At 45.1% G+C, this 24,823-nt stretch overlaps 1 protein-coding gene across 7 annotated transcripts in view; it reads left to right on the top strand.

Annotated features, from left to right (window-relative positions):
- KDM4C (lysine demethylase 4C) overlaps positions 1-24,823 on the top strand; it is a 420,715-nt gene that overhangs the window by 39,231 nt on the left and 356,661 nt on the right. For 6 of the 7 annotated variants that reach the window (XM_045021569.1, XM_045021570.1, XM_045021571.1 and 3 more), the window contains 2 exons: positions 15,969-16,144; positions 21,677-21,791. In XM_045021569.1, coding sequence (XP_044877504.1) covers positions 15,969-16,144; positions 21,677-21,791 — 291 coding nt within the window. Of the gene's footprint in view, positions 1-15,968; positions 16,145-21,676; positions 21,792-23,492; positions 23,511-24,823 lie in introns of those variants that run through there. The other variant, XM_045021573.1, reaches the window with a different exon arrangement.

Genomic DNA, 24,823 nt, shown 5'->3' with positions numbered 1-24,823 from the left:
CTTAGTTAATATTCTTAATGACATTAAATGAAAGCGTAAGTCACTTGCTAAAACCTATCAGGAGATAACGACTTTTTCTGTTTTGATTCTGCTCTAAACATAATCCTTGCTTCCCTGGGTAAATATTTTTCTCATTGAAATGTTTTACTCGATGTTACATTTAGATTAATGTTATGTCTGATAGCAGGGTTGTGTATTTAGTGACAGTCATTAGAGTAACCTCTGTAGTGGCTCTCAGGAGGGAGGCTGTCACACCGGGAGACTGCAGACACTGAGGTTGTGGTGCGGCTGGAGGTGTGTAACGGGAGAAAGCTAATGAGATCTGGAACTGGTGAGCTAATGTAACAAACAAAGAAAATTAACAGATTAAAGACACCTGAGACAGGAGTGTTCTGTGTTTGTGGACTGGGGATCAGGGAGAATGTCAGTAATTTATGACTTTCAGTTCCAGGATCTGTTACAAAGATAGCAGCAGCTGACAGCATGCTGAGTACAGACAACTTTTCTCATGTCAGCTATAAGAAAAGAGTCACTCTGTTTCTGAAAATATGTTACAAATTTTCTTTCAAGATACACAAACTCAGTATGAACTGTTTTTAATTTTACACTGAAATTACCAAAGGCAGCAGACTTTGCTGAGCTCTTGTTTTCATTTCTTTGACTGCTTCAGGGAAGGGAGTGATGACACTGAGATCCTTTATTAATTTTAATATGGTAGTGGCCCCCTGAGTTCAGGTGTTCTGCATTTAAGAAAATATCCTACCATAATAATGGAGAGATTGTGAGCTTTGATCAGTCAAGCACATTATGTGATAAGAAATATGGCCCCAGGTATCAGTTCTGTTTATTTCTTGCCCAGATTCTTTCCCGGCCTCATTTACTCCCATCCAGACTTTGGACCTCACTCTGGAACCACAGTAGGAAATGCTGGTGACCCATTTTACGTGTGACATATTAAAATGCCTTTCTCTGCTTATCCAGCTCTTTTTTTGAGGGGTGGAGAGAGTTCTGTGCTTTTCAACATTAAAATACCCTGCTGAAAAATAGAGGGAGCCCTGAGAAGCAGGACTGACATAATTGAAATGAGCGGAGAGGGTGGAAGAACAGAGATTAAGAGCAAGCTGTGTCATTTTGTGTTCTTTTAAATGATTATGTGCATAATATATTTTCTACTTCAGGTGTGTATGAACCCAGAGTATGCGAGTCAGAGACCTTTAGCTAGCAGTACCCATTGGGGTGGTGCATGTGCTCTGCACATCCTTGTGCCTTGAATTGAGGGCAAAAAGGGAAGGGCCACACCGATCCATCTCTTACTGCCTGTGGTTACAATTTTGAGCTCTCTGTGATGCCTCAAGCTCATGATCCCTTTTCCCAGCTTATCAGTGGTGAAATTTTCTTTTGTTCTTGGGAGGTGTCTAAGTACTGCATTAATGTACAGAAATCACCGGATTGATGCCTGAGGCCTTGCTTATTTTGAACTATCAGGAACTCTTGTTGAAATATGACTTTATTTATTTGGACTCCAAGGCAAAATTCTCACAAAAGCTTCCTCAGGACTTGAGAAATGTGTTTAACTCCCTAGTTACAGAGGGTCTCCTGGTTGCTGGCATTTCTTTACAGCAGCTCTTGACTTGGCAGATACAACTCCAGGTGGATTGCAACAGTCATCACTATGCGGTAAATTATTCTGCCACCATGCATCTGGCATCTCTAGAGAGGTACAAAACATGGCAGAAGAATTACCACTTGAGGGCTGCAACTTATTCACAGACAAAATGGATGAGGGATTGCACTCACTTGAAGACTCCAGAGCAACACTTTGTTCCCGACGATGTCCTCCAACCCCAAGAAGAAGTCATTATAGGCCTCAAATGCACATATATGGCAGCAGCTGCCAAGTTTCCCAAGAGACGTTTTCACCTATACTTTCTGTGGGTTCTTGCTATCCAGGCCCCTATGCTTCAAAGCAGCAGTTTTGACGGCTTTGTCAAGAGCAGAGTGACAGTTGCTGAGAATCTTTCCATCTTGTGCCCCCTCTTTGGGAACCAGTTGTTTCACTTCCTCGGTGTCTGGAACTCCATAACTATAGTCCAGTGAGTTTGACACTGTGGGACTGGGTTACACCATTCAACTCTGGTCCTTGCCCTACGCTACCCACGTCCCCTGTCCTTGTTCCTGAGACCATACTGCTTCAGGAGGTACAGTATCTTTTAAATCTTGGAGCTAGAGAGGAGGTGCCTTTACTGCACAGGAGAAGGGAGTTCTACTCCTGATATTTCATCATACCCAGAGAGAGTTTGAGGCCTATCTTGGGCTTAAGAAAGTTAAGCACTTTTATCAGGAAGATAAAATTCAGGATGGTGTCCCTTGCTTCTGGTTTGGGGCCAGTTCAGCCAACAGGTGATGGACCACATCCACCAAATTCAATCCCTATTTGCTCAGCTGGGTCTAAAAATAAAACAGAGCAGTTGATTTTGTCACCAATGAAAAGAATCAAGTTCATTGGGGCCATTCTTGATTCTATGACTGCAACAACCTACCTGCTTCAAGAAAAGTTCCGGTCTGTTTTGAACCTCTGCACAAGTCTAAAAACCAACCTCAGGACAGCAGTGAGGGCTAATGTGAGGCTGTTGGGACACATGGCATCCAGCATGTATGTTACTCAGCCTGCCAGACTTCATCTTAGGTGCATACAAAGCTGGTTGAAGTTTGTCTGTCGACGAAACAGACAGCTTCTGGACATGCTGGTTCATGCATCTGTTTAGGTTCTAGCATCCTTAGAGTGGTGGATGAAACTGTACAGGATGAATCTTTGAGAGGATAGTCTCTCAGTAGCCCCCAAGGGCTGGGCTTTGATATTGGCATTATATTTGATGGGGAAGGCAGTCAGCCTATCACAGCCAGGACCAAGAACAGGCCAAGGACACCAAGCAAGGGAAAGTGCTACTTAGACTATTTAGATATCAATGAAGAAATGCATCTTTGACACTGGTAAACCAGGTGTCCACTCTTGCCAAGGCTGTAGGCATCAGCTGAGCACTGACAAATTCATAACTGGAAACAGACCAGCTCACCTGTATGTTAATATTGTTCAAGATGGGTTTTTGGTCCCATCTGACCGATGAAAGGGAGGCATGAGACATGACACTAAGCTGTAACACCTGCTTGTAAGGAGCCACATTTAGAAGTTCCCTCCGGGAGTGCCAGGCTGCCTGCTCAATCAGAACAATGGGATAGGAATAGGGCGAGCTCTGCTCGAGCATCTGTCCTAGACATCAGTCATCTGAAACAGGTTCCTCAGGGAGATTCTAGTGCCATCCGGTGACCAAATGTGCCTCCAACAAAGAAAGATGCCCCCCGAGGCCAGCCCAGTGACCTGTTAACTCCTGTGGGCAGCAAAGACATATAAGGAAAGAATGCCCCCTCCATGGAGTCTCAGTATGCCTCAGGCTGGACTGTAGAGACACATGCTCATGAATAAAACGCCCCACAAATTGGCAGTACCAGTCTGAGTAAAAGGGAAGGGAATACAAGGACTTGTAGATTCTGGGTGCAGCCAGATAGTAGTTCAAACCTACCTGGCTGGGTAAGATGAGGCTCCAGAAGAGACAATCTGTGTACAGCTCATAAGCAGTGAAGGTTACAATTAACTGTGGGAGCCCACACTGAAATCCTCACAGTGGCTCCGGCTGGAGAGTTGAGGTACCCAGTAATAATAGGATGTGGATTGCAAGTGTCACTTTTATTTACTAAAATTAAATATATCTGATCTGAATATTCACTCTTTGACTGGAAGGCAAAAACTACATAAATAACATAAAATGTAGCATGCTGTGACTGTCATTTGAGAACGAGTGACAGTCAATGTATCCATTAAGATGCCCTATTTCATAGATTTATAACTTGTCTGTGAACATTGTATTGGTTTTGAAAGATCTTGGCCCACAGCAATATAATTTAAAAAAAAAACATGTAGTCTTTTTTTTTTAATGTGTATGAATGATTTAAAAATAAGACTTGTGGTTTTTTTTTTCCAGCTTCTGAATGTACCAAAGCATTTTATCTACATGTAAATGGTATCCAGGTAGAATATCAATATCTTGAACAGTATGATGCAGGTTAGAGGGGGTGTATATACTGTATCCTCTAGTTTTTACATTAGCCGAAAGTGCATCTGTGCATACAAAAATGATGAATAAGGTGGAGGGGCAGGAGTTGAACACTGGGTTGTCATCACTATGTTGTTTCTCTTATTTGCCAAGATGTAATGAAGCGTAGTTGCAGACTATCATTGAATATAGGTAGGGAGTCCACGTTGCTATCTAATTTAAATGCCAGTTTGTGGTTCAGAGCTACAGTGCTTTGCAGGGCTTGGGAGAGAAGCAGACAAGCTTTAGGACTCACCCCCCCACCCCTACACAGTGTAACCTGTTAAAACTTCTAAATTGTCAAGCAAGACTCTTTTGAAATTTACTTAAATACAAATCAAAACCAATTTCCTTCCATAGAAGGCCATTTATTCCTTCCCTCAGCAAGGAATTCTCCATGTCAAAGTGCCATTTTCAAACTTCAGCCATTTATAGCCCTGTTCCAAAAAGTCAGATTTATTTATTTTTATTATGGGGGAAAGTGTATTTTTTTTCCCCCTCACTCTCCTTTCACATAGAAATGTTTGAACTGTTTTGAGAGACAGGACAGTCTAGCTTAGATTTTGAGAAACCTCGTTCATTTCCCCAGCTCCTCTACAGACTTCCTGTGTGATCTTGGGCAAGATCCTGTGTGCCCCACTTCCCTATCTGTGTCCTACTTCCCTATCTGTAAAAATGGGGATAATAATATTTCCCTACCTCCCAGAGGTATTGTGAGGATAAGTACATTAAAAAGACTGTGAAGCATTTGAAGCTCTGCTGATGAAGAATGCAATACAAGTGCTAGGTGGTGGTATTATTTTGCTCAAAAATGGGACAGATACTAAGCATAGAAAATTTCAGACCCAAAAGGGTGGTTTAACAACGTTATGGATATGAGCAAACAATGGATTAGAATGGAAACTGTCCTGCGATCTTAATATAAATATTATAAGGTACCTGCTAACAGTATTTGGGAGGTGGGGGTGTCTGATCTTGCATATGTTGAAGTCATTGGAAAAACTCCAGTTGCCTCCAGTAGGAGTAGGATTTTCTCTGATGGTCACACTAGTCAGGGATTGGGATATTTGCCACTGTAAATGAGTTTATTTGAAGTTTAATGTTCCAGGTGTGTGTTTATACCTCAATTGTTTGTTGGCAAGATGGTGCTGGTGCAGTTTACTTACAGAAAAAACAATACACATAGAATGAAGTGGCAGTACATTTATGTTCCCTGGCTTTTCCACTCTTACATGTCACTCCTTCCTTGTGCGCACACGCATGCATGCGCTCTCTTGCGTTCTCTCCCCCATTTAAAATAAGTTGTAAGGATACATTTTCCAGCTCAACTTTGTTCATCTGATAGTCTCCAGAGTTTTTTGAACACACCTCAAATCTCTCTTTGTATGTCATTCAAGAGCCGCTGCCAGCAGCAGCGCAGAAGTAAGGATGGCATGGTATGGTATTACCACCCTTACTTCTGCACTGCTGCCTGGAGAGCTGGGCCCTATGTCAGCGGTTGCCACTCTCCAACTGCCCAGCTCTGAAGGCAGCAGCACAGAAGTAAGGGTGGCATGGTATGATTTTGCCACCCTTACTTTTATACTGCTGCTGGCGGGGCGCTGCCTTTAGAGCTGGGCGCCTGCCAACAGCTGCTGCTCTCCAGCCACCTAGCTCTGAAAGCAGCGCAGCAGTAAGGGCGGCAATACTGCTACCCCCCTAAAATAACCTTGCGACCCTCCTGCAACTCCCTTTTGAGTCAGGATCCCCAATTTGAGAAATGTTGGTCTCTCCTGTGAAACCTGTATAGTAAGAGTAAAAGCACACAAAAGGCCAGATTTCATGGTCCGTGATGTGTTTTTTTTTTTTCCTGGCCACGAATTTGGTAGAGCCCTACAAATAACCAATATTCAGTGTAGGCCCCTTTCAGCTTAACATCCAGGATGCAGGCCACTTCCAAATATTCTCACCCTTCCCCCACAAGCAGGAATAAAGGTACACTTAAGGGATATTTGAGAGTATGAAGTGTTAAGGTCTCCCCTTCTTCTTGTAGGCTAATAGGGTCCATCAGTCACCTCCCAGATCTCTCTAATTTCTGGGAGCTTGCTCTTTTGAGGCTCCTGCCATAAATTTACAAATACTGTAATACACGCTTATAGAAATTGAAGGATTTATTGGAACATTGCAAGTAAAAATATCAGCACACACAGGCAGTATTTAACTTCCTTCTAAGCCCCGCACACCAGGTTAACATAATATCAAAACAAGATAACCACAGTAAAATAAAGATTCAGCACCATCTATTGGTGAAGGTGCTGTCTGCACTGATCATTATAACTTTCCCTCTTTTGGTTTAATAAGAGTTTGAAAACAATAACTAAAGTTTTATTATCATTGTAATTCCTAGGAATCCAGGTAGTCTGCAATCCTCACGGGTTTCCCTGTTAGTCTGCCTCCTCAAGTCATGTATTCAGTCATGGAGATGTCACTTGTAAATGAATCCAGAGATTATCGGCATGTATAGGGTTCATATTCTCCAGGTTAGGCATATCTGGTGGGTGTAGACAGTCTTTTAAAGACTGCAGTGTGGTGAAGTCTTGAGGACATACTCCTCCACAACCAGTTATGCATTACAAGTTATAGGAATCTGCTGGTGAATTTCCAAATTCTCCTCTGAGGTTGTTGAATAACCTCAGCGTTTGCCCTCCCCTTTCTTTCAATAAATCTGTGCATCAATTCTCCGTGTACTACAAAGGGGCAAGCTCTCAGTTTTCATATCGGCAAGGATAAACTGTTTATTTTCCTAAGTATTGTGTAAGGTCCCCCTGAAAAGGAGGACATTTGAGCGTGTGTGTGTGTGGTTATTTTTTTTTTTTCTTTTTCCTGGCGGATTTTTCTTGGTGCATTACCATATGCTTTTTCCTTCCTGGATGGGCACATAGTCACTTTTTCCTGGCACCTTGTACTTGTCATGGTTCCTTCTGGCTCATCTGTTCTTCCACCTTCTGAAATGCTGTGCTCAGGTCACTGGTATAAGACTCTGCCTGTGTAGGTGCAGGAGGCCTGGCCATTTCTTGCTGAACATCAAGTCTTATGCAAGCATGGGTTTGTGAGTCCAAAATAATCTGAGAGAGTGGTGAATAGTTGAGTGTCAGCTGGCGTTATATGCAAAGACAAGAAGTGTCCTCATATCTCTGTCTCATTGGTCTTTGCTAAGAGTGTGAGCATGGAACCAATGGTGCTGTTTACTCTCTCCATTCTTCCACTACCTGCAGGGTGGGTAACCCCAGACCTCACTTTAGATATGTTATCTGGAGTTGTCAGCAAACCTCATGTAATAACAGGGATTGAAATTCCTTCCCCGATCATTGAAAGGCAGCTAAGGCGGAGGGGAGGGAGAGGGAAAGGGGCAGGGGCAATTTGCAACATTACATGTTTCATCAATGCAGCTGTAACTGCCTCAGGACTTTTATCCTTCAGTGGCTCTGCCACAACATACTTTTACATGGTGTCATACGTTATCAGCAAATATCGATTTCAACTGGTGTTTCTGGTTGTGGTCCTTCCAAGACAATCATGAACTCCCAGGGCTTACTAGATAGGGGCATATCCCCTAAAAGGAGTTCTGCCTCTTCTTGCTGGTGCAGTCTTGTGACAGGTAAGATGGGAAAGTACCAAATCTTTAACATCTGCAGCCAAAAAAAAATCTGTCTGATACCTGGTTCGGAGTCTCTTCTTACCCCAGGCAGCCTGCTGCTTTGATGTCATGAAGACACTCCAGCACTGCTCTCTGCAAACTTGCTGGCAAGACAACCCTGATAGACCTGGAAAATCATACACCAGCAAATGGGTAGCTGGATCAATGTTAATTGTTCCTGAACTGCTTTGAACCTCTCTCCAGTCTGAATCTCATTTGGTAGATCTTTTAGCACACCAAAATAACTCAGGGTCCTTAGATTGTTCTTGCCAGATGTCATCACACGATCAGTCTGAGTGTATTCTCACTGTTGTCATCCTGGTGAGAGCATTCGCAACCATATATTACTTTCCATGTTTATGGTGAACTATGAATTCTGAACCTAGTAAATATGGATGATAGGCCCCAAGGGCCTCCGCAATAGCCAGAAATTCCAGTACTGTTGCTGAATTTTTGTTTTCCCTCTCACTTAATTTTTGACTTCCAAAGGCCACCAGCCTCTGCCTACTGAGCTAATCAGTTTGTTCAAATGCAAATCTGACCACAAACCATCACAGATTATCACAAATGGACAGCATGAGTCTGGGAATTCAAACACAGCATGGTTTAGCAGTCTTTTCAGTGACTTTTTGGTGCTCCTCTGTCCAGACAAAGTTGCTCTTAGTTCGCTGGTATAATGGCACTGCCTGTTCTGGGAAGTTTTGTACAGGTCTCCTATAGAATCTGCAGAGGTCTACAAACCACTGTATTTCCTCCACATTTATAGGAACCATCAATTTCTTTTTAATTTTCAATTTCTGGGGTTGGAGCTCCAATGTATCCTCACTGACGATATGTCCAGGCATGCAATGTGACTCTTTGCATTCTGAAAATGGTTTCCTGCAAGTGTAAACCCTAACTCCTTATAAAGCTGTAGAATCTTTTCCATTCCTACCAGATGTTCCTCCCATGTTTCATGGATCCATGGGAAATAATCTAAATATTTTGTTTCTGACATTTTATTCAGTGTCTGCTATGTGGAGAAGTGGGTAGCTATCTTGAACTCTTTTTAGTTATATCTCTTGTATTCAATAAATATTCTTAAGTCTCCGCTGGGCTTTTTCACAATTATAATTGGGGATGGCCAAGGTAATATAGATGGTCCAAGCAGGACATTCTCTAGCATGCAATTTAGCATCCTTTAGGATTTGCCTCACAGGAACAGCCCTTTGCTTAAGGGATGTTGCACCAGATCATATCTCCCAAGCTTCCCATTATTCTTGGAGAACACACGAGCATACTGTAAGAATAGATGTTTTAATTGCTTTCTTCCATTGTCTTCTATGGATGCTTCTGTCAGCAACTTCTGGTTTCACTGGTGTGGCTTTCCTCTGCTTGGGTAATTCTGTCTCCCATGGGCTTTGCCTTCTCGTTACCTGAAAATGTCATATGATCTAGGAATAACTTGGGAGACTGTTGCTCTTATTTGACCCATGGGATCTCTGCAGATATCTTGCACTGGGACTCCTCTAAGTTTTTAGCCACTTTACTAGCAATCATTTCTTGAAGCGTAGCATTTGGTATAAAGGAATCACCCTGGGTCTGGGAATTAATAGCTGATACCTTTAAGGAGATCCCACCTTCTGCTTCCACATTTGTAACTCTGCACATAATCTGGTCCATACATTTATCCAGTATGTTATCTTCCTTCACCAGCAGGTTATAAAGTTCCTCTGTTAAACCATTTATAAACTGTCTTCTCACACAGGATTCACTCATGTCCTGTCACTGGACATAGGTTCCTCTCTGCTTTGCCAGTTCCAGATCCAGAGCAGATGGGTTTGCTTTACTCAAGCTATCCCACCGATTGTGAGGGGCAGGGAAAGCCCTATTAAACAGGCTCCTCAAGCCAAATAAAGTATGCAGGGGTTCCCCTTTCTCTTACTCCAATTTTGTCATTCCCTCCAGTATTTCAAAAATAGATCTCTCCTAGAGGTCATATAAGTGTTTGTGTAATTGACTGAAAGATCCATGATTCACACTGGGAAGCTTCTGGTGAAAGCTTTAGCATTATCATTCAAAAACACTGCTATGTTCTGTGGTGCTTTCTTATCATAGACTCATAGACTTTAAGGTCAGAAGAGAACATTATGATCATCTAGTCTGACCTCCTGCACAATGCAGGCCAGTCCACTCATTCACAGAGAGCAGCAGCTCAGAGTCTATCAAGTACTCACAGATTCCAGTTTCATCTGCGTGACCATTGAGAAGAAACTTAGGCAAAAATGTTTTTGTCATCTTGAAGCTGCTACCACTAATTGCAACACCTGCGTATAAAAATCAAAGGATTTTTCTGAAACACTGCAAGTAACAACCCCAGACCTGCCAGCAGTCCCGGGTTTGACTGTCCTGCTTTGACCTCCAAAGCTCTCTGCTGCTTGAAGCGGAAAATTTCTTGCATTTCAGGGCCACCCAGAGAGGGAGAGTCCAAAGAGGCTCACCTATTTGAGAGTTTCCCCAAACTGAGTAGTGTTGTGATTGGCACACAAGGCCGCAGCTCCACTCATGTTTGGCCCCGCTGCGCCTCTGTCTCTGTCTACACAGGGGCAGACAGGCCAAACCTGAATGGTGCTGAGTCCCGCTTTAGCCATTTGAAAGGTTGCGAGGTATGCAACTCCAACATATGCAGGCAGGACTTTATTTCTCTTAGTCCCCCAAAACAAGACAGCAACTTAATCTAGATAAAGATATTGGTGGAAGTGATGCATTGATCTTTCTTCTTCTTTGCTGGGCTGATGGACAGGAATCAATGTCAATGGGATTGAATGAAGTCTTTGCCATTTTTCATTCAGTTTCTATGGCCTGATGTTCTCCAAGCATTCAACCAGGAGTCCTTGGCATGCACTTGGAGAACCAGATGTACCCTTCACTAGTGGTTGCTGCCATTAGCTATCCTCTAGATTTTGCATGCCAGCTGAGGCCAGGTCCTGGGGTGTGGCCGTGTGGTACACATACAGCTACTTGGAGCCTCTAATCAGAGTTAAGTGAGGCGCCAGGACGATCTGTAAGCAAACTACCCTTTACAGGTGTGGCTGTCTACTATGTAGAGGTACTACCCATTGAACTCACCCCATATACCCTGCACTTATCATTACAATCCACTTATAGTCCGGCTGTAACTTCCTGTTCTTACTCTTATTAACTCAAAACTGCACCTCTGGGAATGGGATGCTATGAGGAATGTGAATTCCCCGCCCCACCCCAGATGCCTTCTCATTCTTGCCCCCAAGGGGTAGTGATTGATCAGACCCACGGTATCTTAGGAACACTTTTTTTTTTTTTTTTTTACTATAGGTCCCTTCTAGGGCAGGCAAGCAACTGCAGCACAATGGCTACTGCATGCTGCAAGGGCTTCATGTAGAGTCAGATGCAGGGAGGAAGAGGGGTGACAGCAGCATGAGAGACAATCAGCTTGTTCTTCCCTGTCACCTAAAATAGGGTCTTACCTCATCCAGTGAGACCCTACTGCTGCCTCAGTTTCCTTTCTTCCCGCCCCAGGAAAATAAAACTCCACAACTCTTATGCTTTAGAATTACTCTCCCTTTCTGGAGTCTGGTTTCTTAACATAATCTATCTCCTAGCCGCCTTCTCCAGGTTCACCAGTCCATTATGCCTCACCTGGGCTCCTAATACCCACTTCAGGGTTTTGCTCCTGCCCATCTCTGCACATAACTCCAGCAAAGCCGTTTTCTCTGGCTGCTAGGTAGTCATCCCCTGCAGGTGGGTCTTACTTTTTTCTTCCTCCCCTTTACCCTTTTATCAGGACAACAGGCCCCTGATCATGCTACCTGTCAGCTCCCCATATCTCTCTAAGCTGGGATTCTGTGCCAGGCCTCCTCTGGCCCTCTCCAGAGAGCCATCCCATGGTTTTCCTCTCTTTGAGGGAGAAGACACCCTCTTATAGGTAGCCAACCTCAGCTGCCCTTATGCAATGCCTAGTCACCTGACCCTACCATCAGTCCAAGCTCAAACCCATCACCTGAGAGTCAGGTAATTAGGCACAGCTCCCACTAATGGGGCAGCACACCCCGTAACATACTTGCCCCGTATAATCTTGCCCATTTCTTGGGAAAGCTGTACAGAATATTCTTAATCATGAGGAGAACTCCTGTTTGGTCTTAACAAGTAACATCACATCAAACATCAGAACCAACCTTTTGCTATCTCCTTTTTATAACATTCCACCTTCTTGCTGCTTCTCTCTTGTTCAGTAAAACTGGACTTTTACCAGAACATAGCTGGCGTAAGGACGTTATGTTCCTTAGAGAGCAGACTCTGGTACAAGCACACCCTTCAGAATCAAGTGTGCACCTTAGTGAATTCAATTTTTTTTTCTCCCACAAATACCAAAGTCTGCATCTTTGTACTTGTGGCCCCTAACAAATTCTGTAGAACAACATGCTTCTGTTCTTCAATCACGCACAGAATCTTTTCAAAGGCGGTCTCCCTCTGGATTTCTTTCTCCTCTATCGTTGACTTTTGGTCCTTTCCTTGACCCACTTATGCAGGTGTTCTATTTCTGGATCTCCCAACAGTCTGATCAAACATCTCTGCTGCAGAGGCATGTTTCACTTTAAATGTCAGCACTATATTATTGCTGATCATTTTATCAGATGTGATGAGGAAGTGGAGGATAGTAATGCTCACAGAGAGGGGGAGCTGTGAGTTGCTTTAGGGAAGAAAATGCAGAGGTAATAAAGGAGGAGAGAGAGAGAAGTAGGGGAGGGGGAGAGAAACTAGGAAAAGAGACACAAAGGCCTGATAGTGTGGCGATCCTAACAGTGAGCCTGTTTTTCCAATAAGTGATGCTGAATGTGATGATAAGTTAGTGAGGAAATAATACACAATGGTAACTAAAAGTTTAATTACTAAATAAAGGCCATATTCTACCTTTGATCTTTTTGCAAACTGATTATTAAAATCAGTGGGAGATTGAGGGGAGTATGTAGTCCTAAATGTATACCTCTGTTCTGATAGATAGCTACCCTAAAAAGGAGAGCCATACTATAATTAAGCATAGGAGCAAGAACTCTACTTTCAGGAAATGCTTGATGAGAGAGCACAGTATATGTCGAAGGAGGAATAAAGCCTGAATGTTGCACTGTCTTGGTTTTAGTCCAGTGTTTCTCAAATGCAGCCTCCAGAGCCTTTTCTTGCGGCCACAGCCTCTTGGGCTGTGATTTGGGGGGGCACAAAGCAGTGGCCCCTCTCCCCAGAGACACAAATGCTGAAGGTGCAGGCAGCTGGTGAATTCCCCATTTTCCCAAGGGTCGGTGAGGCAGACTTTGGCCATGGGGCTTTGAGCTCCGTCCTTGTGGTGGCAGGCTCTGGTTCCAGGCACCAGGTTCACTACTTCCACCATTGTCCCTGGACCCCACTGCCTCCCTGCCCCAACCAGGGCTTAATTTGTGCCAGGGCTTGCCGGGGCTGAGTCAGTCTGCTGTGAAAAGTGATATTAACAAACATACAAATATCACTTTTCACAGCAGAAGACTTACCAACTAGCAAGTCTTGGGGTGGGGCGGGTGGAGCACAACTTAAAAAACCTATAGAAACAACAAAAAGACAAGAACATGCAAAGTGCCATATTTGTATTTCTATTCTGATTAGGTCCATTAAAGAATAGAGACAACTGTAAATTATTTTTATTACTGAGTCTGGAAAAAACCGTACATAAATAACAATGATTTGGGTATGTATACGTGCATATTTATTTGTTTTTCCTAAAGTTAATTAAGTATTTTAGGAAGAATTGTCAGCGCGGCCACCAGCAAGAGTTGGTGGCCGCACCCTGAGGCCACCAAAAAATTTGTTGAGAACACCCCTGTTTTAGTCCGTCTTTTTTTTTCTGTTTGAACACTGAGCAACCTACAGCTATAGACAACAGTTAAAAGTAGAATTTGGCTTTCTCTATGGAATGAATTTGACACCTGTGATTTGGAAGATGATAGTTTTGCTAAACGTTAACGGGGAGGCTGTATGACCTAATGGAAAGGGTACTTTACTGAGAGTCAAGAGACTTTTAGGTTCTGTACTCAGATCTGCCATTGAACTACTTATTTTAGGCAAGTCACTTAATTTCTGTCTCTGTTCCCTGTCCCCAACTTCTGTCTGTCATATTTATTTAGATGGTAAAGCCTTCGGAGCAGGGACTGTCTCTCAATACAGTGAGATCGCATAGCACAGAGAGGTCCCAGTCTCAGGTGGGCTCGCTAAGCACTACTGTAGTACAATTAAACAGTAAGGGTGCTCCAGTTTGCTGAAGGAGGATACTTTGGACACTAGTCACAAAAATATTTCATGCTGCATATTGCTAAAAACAAAACACTATTAACATTTTGAATTAAAAGAATGCAAATGCTGGTTTTTAATATTCACATTGTGGAGCCAAACCTACAAGTTCATGCCTAATAGTTATGAAAACGGAAATCTCTATGCACATCTTTGATTTTTATGCATACATTTTGAACGCATGGCTTCTCTGCTTCCAAAGCAGTGTTTTGTATTTTTTGTGCATATAACTTAAGATTTGTGTGAAAACATTAATGGAAACTGCGCGACTAGACAGTTGAACACTCTTGTTCCTTTAAGAAGAGGAAACATTGGGCCCAATGTTGCAGTCCCTAGATGGACAAAGGTCACATCAAAGTTAATAAAATTAAAAAAAAAAAGTGAGTTTTAACCACGTAGGAAGTGCAGGATTAAACTAGAAGTATTAACTATGCCTTTAACAGGAAATGGTTATCTACTAAAAACATTTTCTTTGGTTGTCTAAATTTGTATTTCCTACATGTTCTAGGTTTGTGCAGTTTTATACTGTGAACAATGGAAACATCTGTCTCAGAAAGACATGTTCAAGTGGGTTAGGTTTAAAATTTGACCGTGTTGTTGTTTGGAGACACTGAACGATCTCCAGATCCCAGATGTATTCTAAAATTCCATACTCTCACTAAGGTGTTTTAAAGATAAAAGTGGCTATTGCATTTTTTTTATATATAACCCTAAAATGTTTGCATTTTGAAGAAACAGCCTGCTATCAGAGGGAATACAGATTAATTATAATAAACTCATCTAAGACTTTTCTTAGCATCACTGCTGATGCTAATGCGCATATAAAGAAATAACTAACAGTGCCATGCTTGCTGTGTTTAGTTTTTGTAAGCAGCACAAACACTTCCAATGTTTGTAGCATATAAAAAGACAAAACTAAAGGGGGGGGGAAGAGGAGGAAATGTCTTCAGTCTTTTAATAACAATAATACGAATGTAAAAAGTTTATATAAAAAGAACTCTATATAAACAATAGCTATTGCAGTGTTTTAAAAAATGTCTTGTTGACAAAGTAGTGAATTAAAAGATAAATAGACAATATTTGGAATTTAGAGATTTCCATTTGGGCTGTAATAATATATAAAACATATTTTCAAAACTACCTAATACCCTAAAACAAGACACTTGGATGAGACCATTTGGGTGAACTCAGGCTTCTGTAAAATTCCTGATGGCTATGAATAGCATGGTGTGCATGCTTGTGAGCCATAGCAGAACTTGGAATCAGACGGGGTGAATCAGGGGAACCTAAAACGAAAAAACCCCCGAAACTTTGCCATCAACTGGGGCTGTGTACACACAGTTTTTGTACTTAGTTTTATTACATACATTTATGGGAATAAACTCTGTTTAAGGCAACCCAGTATATCTGCATCCACATGAGGGGTTGTACCAATTTAACATATTTGGTTAAAAAAAATATGAAATAGTTTAAATTGGAATAAAAATTGTGAATAGACCAGACTTTGTAAGATTTACTGAATAACCCGGATAGTAAGATGGAGAGAGGCATTAAGCAAATAACTCTGTACTTTTATCTTGTTTTAAAAAACATTGACGATGTTATGTTTAAATTAGATTGTACACAATGTTCATGGACAACAAGATTTTTTTTAAACTTACGGTAATTAAGTCTTTAAATCTTTCAGACAGATCTGCTAAGTTTTTTTTTGTATTCGGTTTAATGAAATTACTTGTTTCTTCATCCACTTCAGAAGTATTTTTGACATGAGCAGTAGCTATACTGATTTGTTCATTGCTGCTCTGACATTTCAGGTGATCCCACCCAAGGAATGGAAGCCAAGAAAACATTATGACGACATTGATGATTTAGTGATTCCAGCTCCAATTCAGCAGATGGTCACTGGTCAATCAGGGCTTTTCACTCAATACAACATTCAGAAAAAGCCAATGACTGTGAAAGAGTTCAGGCAACTGGCCAACAGTGACAAGTATGTATATTCAGTATTCTGTTTGGAAAGGAAAATGTGTAACCTTGTCCCACTCTGATTTTTACCTTTTTTAGGCACTAGGTGATTTTTATGTCTAACTTAATTACTGAAGGCCAGCCTTGTCGTCTTCTAGGACTTGGTAGAAGGCACTACACAGTGCTTAGAGTAGTCTGAAAAAAATGGAGAGTCTGTCATCACCCCAACCAATACCGGATTTACAAGGGCGCCACTGGCGCTGGGCCCACGGTCGAAAGGGGCTGGGGAGGATCCAGGCTGCTGCCAGCAGAGGCTGCCATGGAGCCGCAGCAGCCGGCAGCATCAGAGAAGCTTGATGCTGCCGGCTGCTGTGGCTCCATGGCAGCCTCTGCTGGCAGCAGCCTGGATCCTCCCCTGCTCCTTTCCCCAGCGTGCTACGTTCCCTACCCCCTCCCTGCCGCCGATCAGCTGCTTGCTGGCAGGAGGGGGGAAGAGGAGGGAGCCGCAGCACATTTGCAGCTCTGGGGAGGAGGAGAAGAGGCGGGGATGAGGCCTTGGGGAAGGGGCTGGAATTGGGGCACCCCCACACCCCCAGCCCCCTGCCCACCCTGACTGCTGCACCCCCTCATGTACCCCCAGCCCCCTGCACCCCCTCACATACCCTGAGCCCCCTGCCCTGATTCCTGCATCCCCTCACACACATCCAGCCCCCTGTCCTGACCCCTGCACTCCCCTCACACCTCCCCAGCCCTGACTCCTGCACCCCCCCCATCCCCATCCTGAGAACCAAACAGGAGCTGCTCCACGTAAGCACTCCACACCCCAACCTCCTGCCCCAACCCTGAGCCCCCTCCCTCACCCTAGCTCCTGGCCAGACCCTGCACCTTTTTACAATATTTGGAAAGATCATTAAGTGGTCCATCGAGACCCTCCATGATTTTTCAAGTGGTCTGTGGAAAAATAAGTTAGACCACAAGAACAATCAAGGTACCTCACTTTATTTTCATTTACTTGCTATTACTTATAGGAGGAGGATGAAGGAAAAAAAATGAAAAACGGGGGCAGGGGGAGATAAGAGAGAATGTTCTTTTTCTTCGCTGGGTCCCAAGGAGAAGCCCCAAAAATGAAGCTGAGCACAGGGCTGGGGGGCCCCACTAACTCTAAATCCACCACTGGCTGTCACGTCACCTGGGCTGGGGATACTGTCAGGGCCAGTGTAAACACTAGGTGAACTAGGTGACCGCCTAGGGCGCCAAGATTTAGGGGTGCCAAAAAGCAAGCAGTGCCCCCAATTTTTTTTTAAAACACTACAGTGGAGTCACATCTAACGCGAGGGTTAGGTTCTAAGGTCAGCGCGTAAGAGGAAAATCGCGTATAGTGAAAATTACCATAAAGTACAGTATACACTAGAACAGGGGTCCTCAATTTATGGCATGCATGTCAAAGGTGGCACGCAAGCCGATTTTTATTTATTTATTTATTTTTTCTTTTAACGGCAGGCTGTAGGTCCTGGCCGCTGCTGAGCCTGCTGCCAGCCTGGGGTTCTGTTCACTCAGCTGGCAGCGAGCTGAGCAGGGCCAGCAGTGGGCTGGCTCCTACCAGCCGGGGCCCCGGCCGCCGGCCCTGCTCAGCCCACTGACAATCTGGGGTTCCGGCTGCCGACCCCTTGCCAGCCAGGGTCTCTGTCACCGGCCTCGTTCAGCCTCCTTCCGGCCTGGGTGAATGGCAGGAGGCTGAGTGGAGTCACCGGCTGGGACCCTGGCTGGCTGCTGAGTGAACGGAACCCCAGGCTGGCAGCAGGCTCAGAGGTGGCTGGGACCCACAACCTGCCATTTAAAAAAAAAAAAAAAAAAAAAAAAAGCTCGCATGCCACATTTGGCACGCGTGCCGTAGGTTGAGGACCCCTGTTCTAGTGTATACTGTAGTTTATGGTAACTTTAACTATATGCAATTTTCCTCTTACGCGCTGACCTTAGAACCTAACCTCTGCGTAAGATGTGACTCCACTGGATTCATTTTTGAAAATTTATAATAAGCGATGCTCCGGGGGGGGGGGGGGGTGGGGGGGGGGGGGGGGGGGGGGGGGGGGGGGGGGGGGGGGGGGGGGGGGGGGGGGGGGGGGGGGGGGGGGGGGGGGGGGGGGGGCTCAAGGTGGAAGTTTCGCCTAGGGTGCAAAATATCCTTGCACCGGCCCTGGATACTGTGTCAGCTGATCCCCACAGTCTCCAACCTACCTGGGCAGTACAGCAGACATGGCTCTGCCCACTAGCTCCTCGCCACTCCCTAGCCCACCCACACTTGCCCCTCCCCTTACGGCTTAGCCCTCTCTCTTTTAAAAATGATTGCTTGCCCCTCTCCCCCCCTCAGGCTTTTCTGGCAGCCCTGTTGCCAGGTATCCAGTTTTAGACTGGAAACTCCAGTAGAAAACGGGACCTGAGTGTCCAGTTAGCAGTGCTGACTGGAAACTAAATGTCCGGTTATAGGAGTAACCACATTAGCTCCCGCTCCTCCCACTCCCAAAACCCACCCCAGAGGGCTGGAAGAGAACCTGTCCTGCTGCTGTGGGAGGAGGGGCAGCTCAGTGCAGAGAGAGACAAAGAGAATGGGCTAGAACCAGGTAGGTACCCGCTCTATGTGGGCGGGGAAAATCCTGTTTACCCCCTCCCCCGCCCTGCTGCACTTGCAGTTTACCCCTGACCCCTCCCTTGCTCCAGAGACCAACCCTAGCTCGTGCCCCACTGTGCTTTTACCCTTGGCCCCTTTTACAATCATTCCCCAGGCGCCAGGCCCACAAAAAGTTAATCCGGCCCTGACCCCAACATCTGTCCATCCCCTTATCCCCAAACCAATTTTTCTCCCCCTCTTCACATCTGTTCTGTCCCCTTTCTGCCAGCAATTCTGCCCCCACCATGCCCCAAGTCAATTTTACCCCGATATTTCTACTACCCCCTTCAGTGCCCACATCAGTTCTGCCCCTCCCCTCACCTGTGCTCTTCTTGCAGCACCTGGAATTCTTCAGCCCCTCCCACAGGCCTGAGGGAAGGGAGGCTGGAACGGAGACCCTTCCCAGGCCAGGTGCTGCATGGAGGGAGAGCAGAGGGGGAAGCAGGGGCACCAGCGCAATCAGCAGCGCACCAGGCACCAGTGCAGCAAGCGCATGCCTGGGACGGCAAGCTGCAGGGGGCGGCCTGCTGGCTGCTGTGAGGGCGGCCGGCAGGTGGCTTTTGGCGGTGTGCCTGTGGGAGGTCTGCTGGTCCCGCGGCTTTGGTGGCAATTCAGCGGCGGGGACGCCGAATCTGCGTGACCAGCGGATTGCCTGCAGGCGCACCGCCGAATCCGCGTGACTGCCATGCTTAGGGTGGCAAAAAACATAGAGCCGCCCCTCGGGGGAAGGAGCAGAGGAGCTGTCTTATTGCTCTTTGGAGGGTGAGGAAAGAGGGAGTAGAACTGCCCTGATTGAACTGCTCTGAGTGGGTGCGATCTTTTTGCTCACTTCCTCCTCGCCCTCCTGTGAATAGTGTCGGCTCCTGAGGAGAAGAGAAATAACTGCCTGCCTCTTGCAGCATCCCTGATTGGCTGCTCTTCCCCAGGAGGCAGACAAGTGGGTAAAGCAGCCAACCAGAAGGCTTTTCCTCCAAGGTGGTCCTAAAAGAGTGCATCTCTGCAACTAGGCTCACTTTTTAAAAATGTAATTTCCTGTGTCTGTGACCCTTTATGATCCAGCATACTTTAAATCCTGGTGATAAGGAAATCTGTTTAGATTGCTATGATCATTTGTTTTATATGCTGACATCTGCATAGGGGGATATAAAATATAACGTACATATAAAATGCCATGTAGTCATATAAAGGTCTTATAGACATAGTTTGGATTGTTCCTTTTACTCACAAGTGGTGAAATAATGCGTAACCATGAACTTGCATGGGATATCCCACGTGTGCCAACAGAACCCTAATTCTGTACACACCATAATAGAAAATATTTTAGAAATATTTGTAATTACAGTTGTTTTATCCCGTACCTATAAAATCATATTGCTATGTTATATTTAATAAGGCTATATGAGTTAGGAGTACTTAAAAAGCCACTTAGCTTGTTGCATTCTTCTTAAACAACATAATAGCAGAAACTCCTAACCTTTCTTTAAAGAAGATTTTCCCGCTCTTCAAAGAAGTCAGGTTTCTGTGGAGGACCGCTTCCTTTCTATGGGCATATCTCTGCGACACTAAATTGCTTTCCCCTTCATTTGGGATCCCCAGATGAGAATGCCCTGAACGTGGATGTCATCTTAACATAGTTGAATGGCTCTAGTCTGAGTGATAAACTGCATTTAAGAGAAACCCTGGTCTGTAGTCCAGGTTACTCATGGGTTGCTGGGGTCCAGCTCCTGTTTGTTGAGAGACAGTCTGCTCACCATGAGGTTTTTCCTCCATCTTTCTCAACAGGAGCTGTGTCAGCTGCATGACCTCCTGCTTCCTGTACTTCCAAGTTTTCTTCCAAGCAGTCTGAACAGAAAGAAAAGCCTTACAGAGTTGATCGGGAATTCTCTCTCCCTCCCAAATTGTTGCATTTATAGAAGCAAATTTCCCTTCCTAAAGACTTTCTAAATAAGGGAGTACTGTGGCCAGACACCCCGAGGAAACGTTTTTGGAAAGTAGGCTGCTTGGCAATAGCAATAGAAGCATGCTCCCTCTATGGGAAGTTAGAAGAATCTTCCTAGGCCCCAGAAAAGGATGTAAAAATGCCCCAAGCATCTGAGACAAGCAAAGGGATGAAGACAAGATCGTCCAAAGATTTCTGGCACCTGGAAGAACTGGTGCACCTCTCCCAAAAAAGCTTTATGTGGGAGAGGGAGAAAGGAAAGCAAGGTCCACAGGAGCATTGCGATTCTTCCCCTGGCTTCTGGCCAGGGCTACTAAATGGCAGAACATTGGCCTTTTGGACCTGTTGGGGATAATCTGCAGGACCTACTTCTGCTAGGACCAGCATGTGTTTGCACACTCTTTTGTGTCTATGCTCCTACAGTACAGGGGTAGGAACTGGTGACCATATTGCCTATTAACAGTAGTGCCTCTTCACCAGCCCAGGAAATGCGGTAGGCTAAAATGGAGGATGGGCTGATGAAGAGAGACTGTGGGGCCACCAACTAGTAGTTTTGTATTGGCTCTTTCAAGAGCCTTGGGTGACAACAATCACACTTAATGGCCTAAAACTCAGAACAGGCAGCAGAAGTTCCTTCCAACTGTTGAGACAGGAACAAATTATCTGGGTAGCACAGGACTAATAGCGACATAAATACTGTGAAAGACATGACCCAGTGTTACTTTGAAAGCATTGCTACTATGAAACCTATGGGTTTAGGACTGTTGAATATGTGAAAGGACAAAAGAGTGTGAAACTGATATATTTGTCTAAAAGTACTTGGTCTGCAAAATCAAGTATAGAGCACATCAGTAACGTGGATGTTGGGAGACATCCAAACCATGAAAGTGAAGGACAACTTGTCAATTGAGATCCTCTGAAACATTGCCTTTATTTTCATTCTCCCTCTGCAGATACTGCACTCCAAGATATATAGATTATGAAGATCTGGAGCGTAAATACTGGAAGAATTTAACCTTTGTGGCACCGATTTATGGAGCAGATATCAACGGGAGCATTTATGATGAAGTATGTGTAGTTTTATATGTCATTTCCCCCCCTCCTCAACCCTGGCCCAAAAGGTTAGTTAATGTTGCACTCTTGTATTGCAGCTGAGAACCAGGTATCACTTGAAAATTGTCTCTCAAGATCCGCCCTTTTGAGTTGCACATGCCCTTAGTATGATGCGCTTTAGACCCTCTTGGGAAGCAGTATGCCCCCTTGTGAATCCAAATATTGATAGAGGGGTATATGGTATCATGGGCTCAACAATCCTTAGCTAAGCATTATAAGATCTTGCTGCAGCAGCTTATTTTTTTGGATAAACTAGTTTGTCTAGTTACAATCTTTAAAAGGTATAGATGTACTTGTTTGTTTGTGCAGTATCAGCTCTGTTAGACATTTCCAGCCACCTCCGTGCTTTTTGTTATTGGTTCTGCTCAGTCGATTTCCAGTGCGTGGGATTGTATGCCTTCAAATCTAAATCCACCCTAATTGATAGTCTGTCAGATTTGGAGCAAAAATCAGGTTGTAAGTGTTGCGCATCATGCAATGGGATGGTGTCTAGGGCAGACCAGCACTTGGATGTTGTATGTCCCCTATCACTGTGGTATTTTAATGTCTCATATGTCATTAAGATGGACACTCCCTGAAAAGGTTTTCTGCATGTGCATGCTTTTGCCCTCTTCAAATATAAGTGCTACATGAAACTCCTTCTCTGTGAGGCAGTGTCAAAACTCACCTGAACTAGTCCTTCTCCACATTAGTGCTAAAGAAAATGTATTTCCTATAGTGATTCTGTTGCTGGTTTGTTGCCCCTTGACCTTGACTTCTGAGATGTATGGTGCTTTAGACCTGCGATGGGCCTGGGATGATTCTGAGTTCACACTTCATTCTTCTAGACATGCTGATTCCTCTTCTGTCTTTCTCTTCTTGGCTCTGAGCTGCTTGGTTATGCTCACCTTGTCACCTCAGAAGCAGTATTAGTCTGAGGAAGGGGCTTGGGTCTGAGGACTGTCAAGATCAACTTTGATTTCATCTGGAATGGGATCAGAGGTTCATCCCAAGGTCCCTTGGACTTGTGAGTTTCCTAGCAAGTTTACAATTGACCTTTAGGTCTGAGGAACCTGCACGAGTCAGATCATTCTCTTCCGGGATGGCTATGTACAGATCCTCTGTCTGACCTCAGGAATCATTCTACCCTCTGCACCTCTCCAGTTCGTGAGGTTCCTTCTGTTTACCACCTCAGGCATTATCCTACCTCTGTGCTTCTCTTGTGAGGAAAGTTAACACAGTTTTAACTAACATTCTTCAGCTTTGGAGGAAATAAAAGTCTTGAAATAGCTTCATTTTTCCAACTGCTTCACCTTAGAAGATTAGTTGCAATACTGTTTACACAGCTGGACAGGTCTCTGGCTGCATAGAAATGCCCTTAGAATTACTACCTATTTCTGACTAAAATAGTGGAGAAAGGAAATTGCAGGCCTGCACAACATGCAGCCCCTGGGCCGCATGCGGCCTGTGTGGGCTCACTGTGCGGCCTGCGGGGCAAGCAGCAGGGTGCGGCTGCTGGGTTCGCCCCCTGCTCGGGGGTCCCCACCTCACAGCCCCGTGTGCGCCGCGCTCCAACTGCCCTAACAGCCAGAATCACACGTGTCTCTGTCTCCCGCTCCCCCCACCTGGCGTACAGCGGGTGTGTCACTTCTGGGGTCCGCTGAGGCGGGAAGCGCTGGGCACGAGGCAGAGCCGGTAAGTGCTGAGCGAGGGGAGAGGCACCTGGCCTGGGCTCGAGCCGCAGCTTGTGGGGGAGGGGGCAGGAGACTGGGCTGAGACACCCCCCAAGCCCTCCCCTTCAGTTGGGGGTGGGGTGGGTACTGCGCTGGTTGGTCCCAGGGTGGCCTCCATAGTGATCGGGGGTTGGGGGGTGTTGAACTGTCTGTGAACAACCAGGAAATCCCCGGGGGAGGTAGGTGTGTGTGTGTGTGTGTGTGTTGCACCTGCCCTGCCCCGACTGCTGCCCCCTTCCCTGGTCCAGGGATCTTCCCCCTCCCTGGCCCCTATCACACTCCCCCCCCCCCCCGGGGCTCCTGCAGCCCTTGTGTTGGGGGGGGAATGTGTTTCGGGGGGGCTGGGGGGGGGGTTGGCAGCGCTGTGGGGGCAGTGTTTCAGCCCTCAGCTGTTTTCTTTGGATTAATATGGCCCTCACCGCTTTACGAGTTCTAGAGGAAGTAGGATTTTGCTGGTTGTTGACACAGGTGACTATGGGTAACAAGTGACTGTTAGTACAGCTCTCATTATACAGTCAGAGAAATGTGAAATACCTATCAGCATCAATTTTGCTACTTAGAGAGCCATTCAAGAAACTGCATAATATCCTAAGGTAGTAGTTAAGCAATGAGACCATCAAGAAAGGAGAAGCAAAATTATCTTTGTAAGAATACATGCGGGTCTCCCAACTTACTGGGTGAATCCTTCCTTCAGAAGGGTCTGTGTTCTCTCCATTTTTTGATGGTTCTGCTTAGCACTTCTTGAAATGCTCTCCGCTATCTTTGTAATCACTAGGAGAAGTAGTGTGTAACTTGGGGCTTGTCTACACTGAAGGGAAAAGTCGATCTAAGCTACGCAATTTGAATTACGTGAATAGGGTAACTCAAATCGACGTAGCTTAGATCTACTTACCCTGGGGTCCACACTACGCGATGTCTACGGGAGATGCTCTCCCGTTGACTCCCCATACTTTTCTCGATCAGGTGGAGTACAGGAGTTGATGGGAGAGCGATTGGCGGTTGATTTAGCGGATCTTCACTAGACCCGCTAAATCAACCACCGATGCATCGGTCGCCACAGCATTGATCATCTGGGAAGTGTAGACAAGCCCTGTGACAGAGGGTTTGTCAAAAGACAAATTGCTTAAGGGAGTTTAATGAGAGGCCTGACCAAAATTAGAATACAACCAGCTAAGGTGATCTGAAAGTCGGTATTTGAACTAGGTAGTTAAGTCTTTGAAAGCTATTAATAATCAATGAAAGATATTTGTATCCCCAGTGGTACAGCTCATGGAG

Source organism: Mauremys mutica, chromosome 6 (genome assembly GCF_020497125.1).
Source record: "Mauremys mutica isolate MM-2020 ecotype Southern chromosome 6, ASM2049712v1, whole genome shotgun sequence".
NCBI lineage: Eukaryota > Metazoa > Chordata > Testudines > Geoemydidae > Mauremys > Mauremys mutica.
The sequence above is the reverse complement of the archived record's forward strand: the minus strand, read 5'-3'. Positions and strand labels throughout refer to the sequence as shown.